The 13,548-nt window shown below is 40.3% G+C and overlaps 2 protein-coding genes across 3 annotated transcripts in view; both read right to left on the reverse strand.

Annotated features, from left to right (window-relative positions):
* Nucleotides 1–3,942, reverse strand: part of hivep3a (HIVEP zinc finger 3a) — a 40,003-nt gene extending 36,061 nt beyond the window's left edge. The window contains exon 1 of one of the 2 annotated variants that reach the window (XM_029514608.1): nt 3,838–3,942. The gene's annotated coding sequence lies outside the window, so the exon portion shown is untranslated. Of the gene's footprint in view, nt 1–3,832 lie in introns of both variants that reach the window. The other variant, XM_029514609.1, reaches the window with a different exon arrangement.
* Nucleotides 3,943–6,341: 2,399 nt separating this feature from the next.
* On the reverse strand, nt 6,342–13,118 carry serinc2 (serine incorporator 2). Its single transcript, XM_029513791.1, has 10 exons — nt 12,998–13,118; nt 11,451–11,612; nt 11,008–11,195; nt 10,749–10,828; nt 9,849–9,986; nt 9,307–9,476; nt 8,512–8,602; nt 8,164–8,326; nt 7,140–7,352; nt 6,342–7,037 (listed from the first exon to the last, which is right to left on the reverse strand). The coding sequence occupies exons 1-10, from the start codon at nt 13,034–13,036 to the stop codon at nt 6,899–6,901; spliced, it is 1,383 nt and encodes a 460-aa protein (XP_029369651.1). The 5' UTR covers nt 13,037–13,118; the 3' UTR covers nt 6,342–6,898.
* Between the last annotated feature and the right edge of the window lie 430 nt (nt 13,119–13,548).

Raw genomic sequence — 13,548 nt, forward strand, 5'->3', positions numbered from 1 at the left:
ATAGGACATTTCAAATTCTGTTCAGTTTTAACTTTTCTGAGTTTTACTTCCTGGTAGACTTGATCCTACAGTTCCCACAATGCAAATGAATATTATCAAAAGCAAAACAGCTTCCTTTATTTATTTAATGCCTGTGTCAACTGACATCAGGACTGATGCAAAATTTTATATTGTGATATAAATTCTGATTTAAGTCAGAATTATCAAATTTAAATTTCAAAGTCATTAAAAAAACTGAGAAATGGTGATTATGTGATTTTGATTGGGTCTTCTACCAAGTAATCACGCTCTTCTCTGTCTAGAGATTATATTCTGTAGGAGCTCAGCATGTTGTTTAATATTTGTTGTGACAAAGTTTACCTTAAAACTAGATTTAGCACCCAGTGGTTGCTAAGCCAAGTTAGAGGGAATACAGTCACAAGAGAAATGCTTTAACATTGTAAAGTCATAGAAAAGTTAACCTTTATAATCTAAAATATCATCTCTACATTTTATCCAGAGTTAAACTTTGTCATCATTAATGTGTGAATTTGTAGATGACCACCAAAATCTAATTATTTCATCTTTAGGTCCAAGTGAATGTTTGTGCCACATTTTGCTTTATACTTCAAATATCGCATTTGCAAAGCCAAAACTGTGTTTCATGACATTGTCCTTTGACCTCGACCACCAAAATGTAATCAACTCTTATTTCATCCAAGTGGACATTTGTTTTGAAGTTGAAAAAAATTCCCTGAAGGCGTTACTGAGCTATCATGTTCATGAGAGTGAAACGGACAGATGGACAGCCAACCCTGAAAACATAATATGTCTGGCTCTGACTGCCACCCCACAGAGGAAAAAATAAATAAATAAATACCGGATGCTGTGCTTGGCCATATTGTAGTTTTCACACTACTTCAATTAATTATTCAGTCCTACTTTTTATCATATCTTTGGTGCAAAATATGCCCAAGATAAGAAGACATATAGCGGAAGAATTGTAAATGTTTATCATTATTATCATTAAAGCTATTATTATTCTAATTATTGTCAAATTCTTACATTGCATTTGCAGTTGTATCCAAGTTACAGCATTTTTTTTTCATTGAGATTTTGTAGCCACCTGAATGTCTACTCATTACGTTCTATGTCCCACCTTCCTCGTGATGCGTTTACTGATGGTGTTAGATCTGCCGTTTCTTTTCATGGCGCAACAAAAAATGCGTGTTGTACTATCAAAAGGTACACAAGGTCAGTGTCATCCTGGCCAGCAAACCCAAGCCAACACACAACTCCACCTCCTGTGAGTGATTGATGCAGGTACCAGCATCACACCTGACTGCTGGAACATACAGTGGTGCACCGCTACGTCCTCGGTCTGTCTTCACACCCCTCTGAGGGTGAAGGACAAAGCTGGGGGAAGAAAACAATGAAATCAACAACCACAAGCACAGCCACTGACTTTTCCGAGGGGCCTCTGAGGAAAGAAATTCCCTGTCGAGTCTGCAGAGTGACAAAGGAATGACAAAAATCTGACCCCCTCACTACGGAGCTGCAGGAGCCTCCAGTTCTGGCTGACAGAGCTCCATACACTGTAACTGGAGGACCGGAGTGATAGAGAAATCATTTAGCCATTATCAAATGCATCTGTTTGTTAGCAGATAGCATTAGCACTTCCCTTCACTTTGACTCACTTTACATACACATTGTACATACATACATACATATTGTATTTCACAAGTTCATTCGTCTATATATGTATATATATGCGTGTATGTGCGTTTGTAATTTCGGGATATTCTGCCTTTCCCGCCTTTCTTTTCATTGTAAATAGAAAATATTTGCTTAAATTGTTGGAAAGTGGGAAATCGTCACAGTGTTTTTCAGACTTAAATCTAAAAGCCCAAATGAAAATAGACATGAGCCCAGTACTATCCAGAACCCAGTCTCCTTCCCTCTCAGGAGACATTTTATCATAGAGATCAAATACCCGGTCAGCAATCCTGCACCACTTTGTGCTAAAATAATGATGTGTGCCACTGGAGAAATATTCTTATTCTTATAATCTGATGATAAACCCGTCACATTCCCGTGGAGGGGGGGGGGCGGAGGGGGCTTGTTGTATTAAGTGTTTTGCAGCAGATCAGAGCAGCCTCGGATGTCCTCAGATGCCCTCTAATCCAGCGGGCACCGATGCAATGAAGAGCGTTTCAGGGCTGCTGAATTGATCTGCACACTCGGGGTCATTTTCCTGCTCCGTCTACACACATCCTCACACACATTATATTGGGTTAGAGCTAAGAAAAACAAACAAACAACCTCAGTAACATGGGATGCTCGGGCTTATCCACTTGGCACCGACATCCAAATCAGACCGACCATTTGAGCTCCAACTCAGCTGGGATTATATAATAATTTGCACCGATTTGATCCTGCGGTGCAAACCGGAATAAAGAAGACGAAGAAAAAACCCGCCCTGATCGGGAATCTCTCTCTCTCTCTATCTCTCTCTCTCGAACGCATGATGTCATGTTGGATTCCTTACAGGCACAAATGTCCGGGCAGAATGAAGGCGTTCATCGGGCAGAACGGGTTTCTCTTTCTGTGGCATGTGGGCCGACCGGCACCGCCAAACTCCCTTCAGTAAACGACACATTTTACTCTCAATGCGATCTAACTTAAACATCGGCAATCATCAATAATGATTTGTCTTCTATCCGCACTGAGAGATCGCCCGGCATTCGTTAAATGACTAAATACTGGCGCTTAAGCGTCGATTTTAATAATGTCCCACATATTAATAAACGCACAGGAGTTCGTGTGAAAATGGGACAATAGAAAGGACGATGAGAATCATTTAGAAAGCGTCTTAAGCTTCTCAACTAGCATACGCGCTTCCAGGCGAATTAATAAATATTAAAGTGTCGGGGTTTTTTTTGAATGGAGGGTTTTTTTCTGCTACAAACGGGTGGCACAAAAACGTATGCGACATGAAATAAGCCCGATCCGTGAGCAGAGATGATACACACATGGGCTTTTTGAAATGGAAAGAGTGGACAACAGGCGTTATATCTGCTATTTCACTCCACATGTGTGTTTTCAGCAGGACGGGACCCATTCACATCACTGGGGTAAAGTAAGAGCTGACTACTACAGTTCTCCTACATGATGCCACACTGAAGCACGCAGTTGTGTTACTACCGTCATAGTCAAGCTAAACTGAATCACAAAGCCCTCAGATACGCTGTTTTCAAAATAAAGCCGATCCGCAAAAAAAATAAAAAAAATAAAAAAGAAGACAAGGACCAAACCTTCTCTGGTCAGAGTGTCGCCCGCGTTCCCGATTTGTGTTTTAAGTTGGGTATTTTAAAAATCAGCTCAACCGTCCCTGTGGCCCAACCGCTTTGTTATTTTCAGCACCAAAAAGGTATATTTGGAGTGTCTCATCTTTAAAGCTTCTGTGGATACACTTCCTGTGTCGTTATGTCCAAATCTGGCTCGCTTGCCGCAGCACACCTCCGCCTCCTCCCTCTCCTAGACAATGAATGGAGCCAGTTTTTGGGGAAACGGACAAGCCCAAGACCAGATCAGGTGGATCAACATCCGTGTAAAATGATGACAAAAACCACAAAGAAAAGCATGACAGAAATACAACATCAACCCCCCCACCCCGGCTCAGTCCCTAGTCTCAGCTCCCGTTCACCTCCACGTTAGCGGCATTTTATCTTCCCATTCTGGCCAAATCCCGGAGAGGAAAGCGCGCTAAATAACAAGTGGCGCGCGTAAAATGTCACAGTCGCACGCGCCAGCCCGCCCTGGAAGGCGCCACTGACACCGCGATTGAGCTCACCTTACCTGCAGGATGCTCCACTCCACTTCCCTGCGCTGCGGCCGCGGCTCCACCAGCTTCGTCAAGTCTGCCGGGCTTCCCCGGGCCCCCACCGGAAATGCTCAAACGCGGCCTGCAAAAATAAAAGCCGAGGTAATTCAGGCACTGGCACCTTTTAAGGGCAGTCCGAAGTATTTCGTGGATCATAATGACGGACCGAGTCGTCAATTTCATTCAAGTGTTTTGGTTCCAACTTTATTCACGTTACTTTTTTTGAGGGTGGGGGCGGAAAGTTCACATTAGAGGTGGTTTATCACTCCACCTCTTCCTCGCCTGTCTACACCGTGGCTGCAGCTTCCTGACTGAATCAGTCGTTCCCAGTTTAAAATCATCAGCGGTCCGATCCAGATTTTAGAATGCTAGAAGAATTAAAATGCTTTTATTGTCACCATACACAATTTAAAACGAAATTTAGAACGCTGTAGGATAAGAAGTCCTCCTGGTAGTGGATGCTGCAATTTGCTATCGAGCTTTCATCACAAAAAAAAAAAAACAACTTGAATAAACGTATTTGAGACTTCAACAAAAAGACATTGTTCCATTACTTAATCAGTTATCACTAATGACAATGTTTAAGAAATGTCAGGAATATTTTATTTATTTATTTGGAAGGAATCCATTATTACATTCCTGCAAAATCATCCTAATTTCTGGGGTTCCGTGTTTTTTATTCAGATCAGTTTGACCACAGACCCGCCACAGCTGGGACGCCAAACAAACACCCTGGTGCTTAAAAAAACCACGTGCACTACCGCGAGACCCCTTACAGTAAAATTAGAACGAAAGAAAAAATGATACGAAGCGAAAATCTGTCATTGGTCATTCTTTATTATTTATTTTATTCATATAACAACAACAACAATACTCCGAGATTGTCTATTGTCTTTGGCATAGTCTCAAGGGTGTCAGTGTGGGGGATTGGATTTATTATGAGTTTTAAAAGACTAAACGTGCTGATGAAACAGCCATATATGTAGAGAATGCAGCAGGAGTAGAAGATGAATCCGAAGACCAATTAGCCTTCCTTTTAAATCAGCTATCTGAATATCAGAATCGGGAATTATACTTAACAATTATTAAACAAACGTGTATAATTTATCTTAATGATTTGAATATTGATGTTTAAAAAGTGAAATATTCCATCTACCGTTTCATCAGAGTATAAGATGGCTTATTTTGTCCTCACACACTTAAACCTGTGAAAAATAGCAGTCTAATGAAGACTACTGGGGCTACCCATTAAAAAGTTTCACACAGCAGGGCTGCATCTCGCTTGTTTCGCCACCTGAGTTGCCAGGTGTTTCCACCCTCCGGGGAGGAGGTGTGTCATAACTGATGATAAAGATAGTGATGAGGATGATGAAGGTGAAACTCCCTCAAGGCAGGACCCAGAACACAAAACCACATTAAGAGGGCCCCCGGTAGCATGCTTATTCAACTGATCAGAGACTCACTGAAGATTATATGACAGCATTAGGTCAGCCTCTGTCGCTGTCACCCCCAACAATGAAAGACAAATTGTAACTTCAGCAAGAATACACTATAATGGTCTCAACCCATACATATAGTGTGATGCTGAATGTGCTGCTCTTGGTCTGTCTTTCCTGTGTATGATAAAATTGTAATTAATCAAATTTGAATTATTTTATTTAGTGTGCCATACAATTAATTTCTTACATCACATCTTGTATATCTTTTTAAACTCTTGTTTTACTCTAGTTTGATTCTCACAATAGAGAGACACTCAAACTATAATCATCTGCATTTAATGTGAGAATGTCTCCAAATTGCATAGAACAACTTCCAGAGAACCCTATCAATTCTAATAGGCTTTTTATGTAATGCAAATGCATCTGAATCACCAGGCCATGATGTAATTAGCTACAGCCAGGCATCTGATGTATATATTGAGATTTGTGCGATTCAAGGAATGTTTGGGTAAAGGACTGCACAATAATGCTACAGTTACAATGTCTAGGATTCGTCACCAAATCTCTGAACATGTCTTTAGACAGTGGCCATTTATCGTTCTTCCAACACGGGCCTCTAATGAATTTTGTTAAGTATAATGAAGTGTTGTCTTCAGCCCCCCTCCCCTGGTCATGCTGATCTTGTGATAGGAGTAGAGCACATTCCCTCTACATTATTTGCCAAGTGTTTGTGAGTGCATATGTGAGGGAGAGTGTGTCTGCTGCACAAGGGAATCCAGCAAAGGGGGAATACAACGAATAACATTCTAGTGCGATCATGTGATTAATGGAGGGAGTGTAGGGAGGCACTTGGAAGTACATGCACCCCAGCCTTGGTGACATATTATTTACTGTTTGTGAACTATACAAACTGTCTCACAAGTCCAGAAGGTTTCAGAATCAACTGGACCCAATGACATTTGAGCCAACACTTTCAGTCAAAGTCTAATATAATGGACAACAGGCCCACCTCCTGGACAGAGCCAATGTTTGCACTCTGATTGATGACAAAAAACAAAATGTCAACTTTATTAATAAGAAAAGCTATTATATTTTCAAAGGAAGTAACTTTACACTGAAAACTGATCCTCATAACAACATTCATAGATATATGGTCCCTGTTAAGTGTATATAATACAATAAAGCAAAATTTAACAAAATTGTATAACTAAAAAAGGTAGATCTCAGTAATTCAGACAGAACATTTCCATAAAATTAAACTCGAGTAAAAGCCAACGATTAAAAAAAGAAAAAGTCTCAACAGCGTAAATGTGTGTCGTCAAAACATTTCCCAAGGAGATACTTAATGATTCATTTGGTCTTGTCATGTAAAGAGTAGTGTTTTTATTTGCCAATTTTGTAACAGTAGAAGAAAACAAGTAGAGTATGATGAAAGCTCAACTTGGCCTCTGAAAAAAGAAACTCAACTCAAGAATCAACATTGCAGTAACATGGGGTGGTTGAGGATTGCTATAATTTCTGTTTCTCATGCTAAATGTGGATTTGTGAGTAAAAATCAATCATTCAAGCCAACCATTGTTGACAGTTTCTGCCATTTCTAGCTGAAATCTCTGTCTGGGAGCACCAGTGGGGCCACCAGAGTCCAGAGGTAGATGGCCAAGCCAAGCCAGCTGGAGCCGATTTTCACCCATACAGCTGGCATGGTGGTCTGCATTTCCTGTTCAGAGCTATCAGGCCTGGTCAGTGAGGAATTCAGAGGGAATTCAGTGTTAGATGCGAGTCAGCTTTTGTGAAGAACTTGGCCAAGAATAACAGAATACAAAAAAACTGACACTTACTTATACCAGTTGGTGAGTGTCATCATGATGTAGAGAGAGGCCAGAAAGAGGCTGAAGTGGAAGAAAGAGTAGCTGTAGGTGACCCCATCCTCTTCATTGTCCACAGCGCGTCGGACCCCATCCTCCCCAGGGCTGGCATCATCGGCGGTCAGACCGTGCCCCTCTTCAGTCTGCATTAGCTTGTTCACCTGGGCATTGTTGGAGGAGCGAATACTGTGGCAATTGAGACCACAGACAGTCAATAACTATATGAATATATCTGCACATGACAACATCATTTCAATTCAATTTGAAATATTTGTTTTGAGACAGTGCATAATGTACTTGAGAATAAAGCTCACTGTGATGTTCAAAAAACATATCTTTATGACATGGAGCAAGAAGTAGCTCCACAGTAGACACAAGCAGATGCACATACTAGGTAACAGTACCCAGACTGTGGCATTCAAATGATCACTGCTTGAAATTGAAGCCCAGCATTATGACAAGAAAGGATGCTTGTCATAATGCCATCACAACCCCACCAACACTGTGGACTGTGTTGACATGATTGGTTCATGACTTCATCTTATTATCTATTGCTGACCCTCCCTTCTGCTCACTCAGGGGGAAAAAAATAGATTACAGACCTTACAGACCTCTAGTTCTGTTCACTCTGCAGCCTCAAATTTCTGTCTTGGCTGGCAGGTGTGGAACCTGACAGTGTTCTACTGTTGTAATTCAGCTCAACCTTTAACCTGTCACATATTTTGAGATGATTTTTCTGCTATTCATGGATATAAAGAGTGGTAGCCAGAGTTACTTAGCCAGATTAGTGCTTCTGTGCTCTTAAATCAACAGGCACCTTAGCAATAAAAAAAAAAACCTCTACAGACTGTCATAAGTGAAAACCGCAAGTTTGCTGCTCAGCCTGATTTGGATGAAGTGCCTGTATCTGCACAATTTGATTAAGTACACACACAATTGGTGTGATGGTGGTGATATGAGCTCTCTGGCAGAAAAAAAAGATACAACTTCAATTTACCTGGCATAAAGAGTACAGAACAGGAAAATCATCAATCCCACGATGCTTTGTGCATCCCACCACTGGATAGTTGTTGAGGTACCCAGAGCAGGCCCTGGCGGTGGAGTTGGAGTTGGACCACCGCCCTGGACCAAACTCAACAGACTTGGGTTACACTTCCGGTCTGAAGTTTAAGACAGAAAATAGTGTGGACTGTTGACAACGTGACAAGTTAATATTATGAGGCACTGAAGCCACTGGGTCTTGTAGTTTAAATAAACCTTTAACCCATAGTTCTTTTGCAGTCCTTTTTAAAGTCAGTTTGTCTGGTTCATGTTGTGAATAAAATGCAGCTGTGTTGTGACTTACTGGGGTTGTTGGTCATGGCTGACCAGGTGACGTACATGGTGTAGAGGGAAATGAGGGAAGCTTGGAGGAGGCCTGAGCTGGGCTGAGTCTCCTGTAGAAACATGGCATAGGAAGAGTTGGATATCATTCATGGATATCGTCATTTATAGCTCACTTGTAAATAGTAAGCCACAGTGTAAAAAAAAAAACAAAAAAAAAAAACAACAAACAAACAAAAAAACAAAAACAAATCATTGTTATTGTGATACACCTCTGTGTACAGAATGTAGATTTATTTATTCATTCATTTACTTATTTTATACTCATACTGATACTTATACTTATTAAATACTTATATGTATTTGAGATCAGACGAAGAGAAAAATATTTTAAAACTGAACACAGAGCAAGAGAAATGCACCAACAAAGAGCAACTGAAAAGCATCAACTATGTAAAAGACTGGGACTATCCAGACACAGGAGGAGGTAATCTGACATCACAGAATATGCAATAAAATTAATCTCAGTGTGGAATTTTCATCATCATTGAGTTAAGTTTTAAAATGACTTTGCTTCACTTTACTTGAATTTGGCTAAGGCAAATTAAATGAGGATTGTAATAACTAAACGCAATAATGACACTGGCCAGCATCAGAGTGTGGACTCTCTTTTGTTTTATATAATACAATCATCACTGTTAGAACGCTACTCTTACAAGCAACTGCTGGACCATTACAAATTAAGGATAGGAGATCACAAGATCAAAGATTAGTCATTTCAGTCCACAAATACCTCAACACAATAAGTCCACATTACCTGAACTTTGGGAAGAATGGCCACAATGGACACAATGATGCAGAAGATGAGGTTGAGACTGATGAAGACCTTATGCTCAGTGCAATCATCAGGCTGGGTGTAAAACACGTAGAACAGCACAATGGCAGAGAAAGCCAAGGCATAATGGAGGATGGTGAAAGACAGCAGAGCTGTGACAACAACAGAGCTAAATCAGTGCACAATGAAACCTGAGCCTAAATATGTTGGATTTCAGTTAGTCACTTCACGTCCATACACAATTGACTTGACACATTAAAACTAGTGACTTTCATCTTGTTTGATTCATTACATATCTGTTATGTAATTTGTCAATCTCTATTAATAACTCAATAGTCAATGTTCATTTAGTTGCGTATTATGCAAAAGTATCAATTCATGTTTGCAGGATGAACAGTTCTCATAATATGAACAAAATGCCAAGAAACATTATTTGAAGTAGAAACTAGGAGAAAAATACAAGTACTGTGCCTCAAAAACACACAGCTACAGACCTATTATTTGAATCCATTTAATCTTTCTACCTGCAAACCAGCACTTGGTGTTTCCATCCTCTGCCTTTTCCACCCAGGACTGGTTCCACGAATGGGCAAAGTCCACAAGCAGAATGAGCTGGATGATGATGAAGATGAAAGAGCAGACCATGCCAAAGTAATACCAAACTGAGAAGCAGAAAGAGAAATAATTTAAGGTTACTCACTAGGCAGAATCAGAAGATTGAACACTAATCTTAATGCATAACATTTTGTAGCATCATAAATCAATTGTAGCCATTGTGGTTTTTGTATAAACAGATAGTAAAAAAGATTATTTAAGATGACCACAACATTATCACATGACAGACAACCTCATCAACCTTCCTCCTGAAAATCATATAAACACTGAAACTGATTAACATCTAATTGTGACAACGGCTGGGTATTGTTTGATGTGTTTTTACTGCTTTTAGGTCTTCATTGCATGAAGGTACAACACTGCGTTTTGAGGAGTAGAAAGTAGTACCAAACTTTTAATTTTTGAATATTTAAATCCCAGGTTTTCTGAACAAAGAATAGAGAAGGATTTGTTGCTGATTTCATTTTTGTTATGCCTTCATTGCTTTTCTCTTAAACTCACACACTGATCATACATTGCAGGAATTGGAGGTTCAGTATGTTTCCCAAATGTTTGACATGCAGACTGAAGGCTGTAGGATCAAACCATCATCCTTCTGCTTAACCTGTGGCCAGCAGAAAAGCTGTGTCTTAACACTTAGTACAACAAGATCTTATGTCCCATTTTAAGCTCTTATGTTGACTTAAGTTTTAGAGAATTTAAACTTGAGGCAAGCAGTGACATGTTTAATTTTTCTGAGGAGTGTGGGAGTTGCTGGGTTTTGAGTAAAATCAAGTCTGGCAACAAAGCATAAAATGCAACATTAATACCTGTGTTAAATGTGCCATCTGGAATGAAGAAAGCTCCCACAGTTATGCCAACCAGCACAAGGAACTTGAAGAACCAGAAACTGAGAAAGAGAAGTCGTGTTATGAATCAAAGAGTCAGAGGTACTGCTCTTGCAACATTAGCAGTATTTATATGTGTTGTGCACACGTTTGACCACTAGAGCGCATCATTCTATCATCATAGCTGGATCACGTCATCATTTAACCTGTACTAAAACAGTGCAAAAGACACAGCACAAACCCATTTTGGATGGCAGCTCGGGGGTCCTTGCTGCTCCGCACTCGAATCATGATGATGGTGAAAATGAAGAAGAAGCAGGCCATAGCAAAACACATGCGGTACACTGACTTGTAGCCCACAATGATGTCACAATTTACATGGTTTTCTATGCCCGGTATGCTTGTGCCACCAAGGCAGAAACCTGGAATCTGACAAAGCACACAAAGAAAATAATATTTCAGCCCAGTATTACAAAGGGCCATATAGAAATATTTGTAGTTTGGGAAACACTAAAAAGATTTCTGTGAGAGGCACAGACACAAAATGCATTTCCTCACCTACTATTTTTACTTGATCTTGAAATGACATATGGGTTCATATTGAACTTATGAGTACCTGATACAACAGTCCCCATCCAAATGTGGATAACTGAATTTGATCTAATCTAGTCTTATTAAATATACCTTTTTCAGATGTTCTTCCATGCCTGGCAGAATCATTATGACAGAAACCATAGTCCCGAGTAGCAGGAGGAAGGAGAAGGCCAGGCGCGTCATGGTGGAGTTGTACGTCGAGGGACAGCATGACGACAGGAGGCATGGGGCAGAGCCACACAAACAAGACGCCTGGAGAAGAGGGCAAGAATTATTGATTCATGTTTTATGAAGTTTGGGGGACAGGGCTATGTGTTGAGGGATAATCAGCGTAATGCATGTATGGCTTGCAATGACTGTGGATGAGAGGAAAAAAAAAAAAAAAAAACAAACAACACTGTCTCTGCTGTTGGGGGCAACCCCCCTTCTGCACCCTTCAAGAAAAGCAGGCATAAATGATGATTCACAATGCGAGTAATCAGGCCTGTGATTAGACCTGCCATGATAACAAATCTCTCCCTCTCCACATTTCGTATCCAGCGCTGCAAACAGGATTACTGCATGATTCAGAGGCAGACTGCTGCCAGGTGTGTGCAGCAATGAGAAAGGTCTATAGCTAAGATCAGACAATCTTCATTAAACAGGGGGATGTAACTACACAGCCCTTGAGTGTAAACAATAAAGCTCTGACTTGAAGAATACAGTTTCAGTCCTTCAGACCGGTCTCTGCCTTAGCAGCAGGATGCTATAACCTGTGACCTTTAGTGTTAACAGTCAGGAAGAAAACCACAGAAGCTGCCTTAAGTTTACTTAGATGTTTTATTTATTTTTAAGAAATAGATGGTTATCAGACATTTGGAATCGCCAAACTTCTCCTTGTCAGAGTAAGTAATCACTAAGACTGTGACTCCATTTCTGCAGCTGAATGTACAAAATGGACAGCGTCAAGTGGCGCATGTATTAAAAAACAGAGACGGGCTATCTTGGAAAGATGGCGTTAGACCTCTGGTAAAACACGGAAATGACCCCATCTTGGGAATATCTCATAAATAAACAAAACATGGCATTCAAATCCCTTGTTGCCAATATGTTCAACATGTTACCTGTGCGAACTTCCGTAACTTTAGGGGCCTAATTTCACTTTTCAGGGAACGGCAAAGAAAGTCTTTAGCTACCACACTATCCCGCATAGAGAAATCACCGCCGCTTTGTTTATCACCGCACTCATTGAACGACACTTTATCATGACAAATGAACATTTAACCCGGGTTATTTCATACCGTATGCGATTGAACAATTTCAACCGCTAACCCTTGAACGACGGGAGGAAATTAAACTGTCAAATCTCACGCCGAGGAGTGTGTCGCCTGGTTTAAAATTTAAACCTGAGATAACAAGTCAGATGTGTCAAAGTTGTAAGAAAAAAAAAAACAAACAAAAAAACTGATATCAGTCGAGACGCGACCAAACGTTCACCGACAAAATGCAGTTTTTGAAGCGTTTCTCGTGACGTCATGCCGATTCCAAAACAAGCTAACGTCTCGGTTAATGGATTCATAAAACTTCCCTTAAACGTAGCTAGAAACGTTGAAAAGACAACCCTTGGTAGTGTAGCAACAGTGGAGAGACATACTCACACAACTGGCAAGAGAACTCAGTGCTAAACAAGCACCCATGTCGAAAATTCAACACTTCGACAAAAGCCAACACTTAGAAGTTCAGGAAGTTACCAAGTTAGAGTAGTGACGTCATTAAGTGGGGAAAAATGAGGAACTCACGTGCATCCTTCAAAATAAAAGATATAACACACATCCATACACATACTAGCAGGATCTATTTTTTTTTTTTTTTTGTGTATTATGGGATATGTAAATGCACATATAAAGAACCTACGAAAGTATTGCGATAATCAGCTCAGATAATATATATTTAGTGACTTAACTTTACTTACAAAAGGGGGCAACGATCAGGGGGGTATTCTAGGTAGGAGGTTCAACAAACTCTTGAGATGGGGAAACTCTTGAGTATCCGGTTCCAGAACAGCTGATCTGAGTTGGTTCAGTCAACTCTGAGTGTGTTCACTTTGAGTTGCGCGCGTGCAAAATCTCTATAAAAAGCCATCATCGATGGAGCCCCAATACCATGAGTCACCATGACAACCGAGAGAAAAAAAAAAGATCCAGTTATT

The sequence above is a fragment of the Echeneis naucrates genome, chromosome 11 (assembly GCF_900963305.1).
Source record: "Echeneis naucrates chromosome 11, fEcheNa1.1, whole genome shotgun sequence".
NCBI lineage: Eukaryota > Metazoa > Chordata > Actinopteri > Carangiformes > Echeneidae > Echeneis > Echeneis naucrates.

Coding starts and splice junctions, on each gene's coding strand:
- serinc2 (XM_029513791.1), bottom strand. CDS start 13,036: ATGGGTGCTTGTTTAGCACTGAGTTCTCTTGCCAGTTGT. Junction 11,613..12,997: donor TGAGTTCTCTTGCCAGTTGT/GTGAGTATGTCT, acceptor CCTCTTCTCCAG/GCGTCTTGTTTGTGTGGCTC. Junction 8,327..8,511: donor AGCCATGACCAACAACCCCA/GTAAGTCACAAC, acceptor CTTAAACTTCAG/ACCGGAAGTGTAACCCAAGT.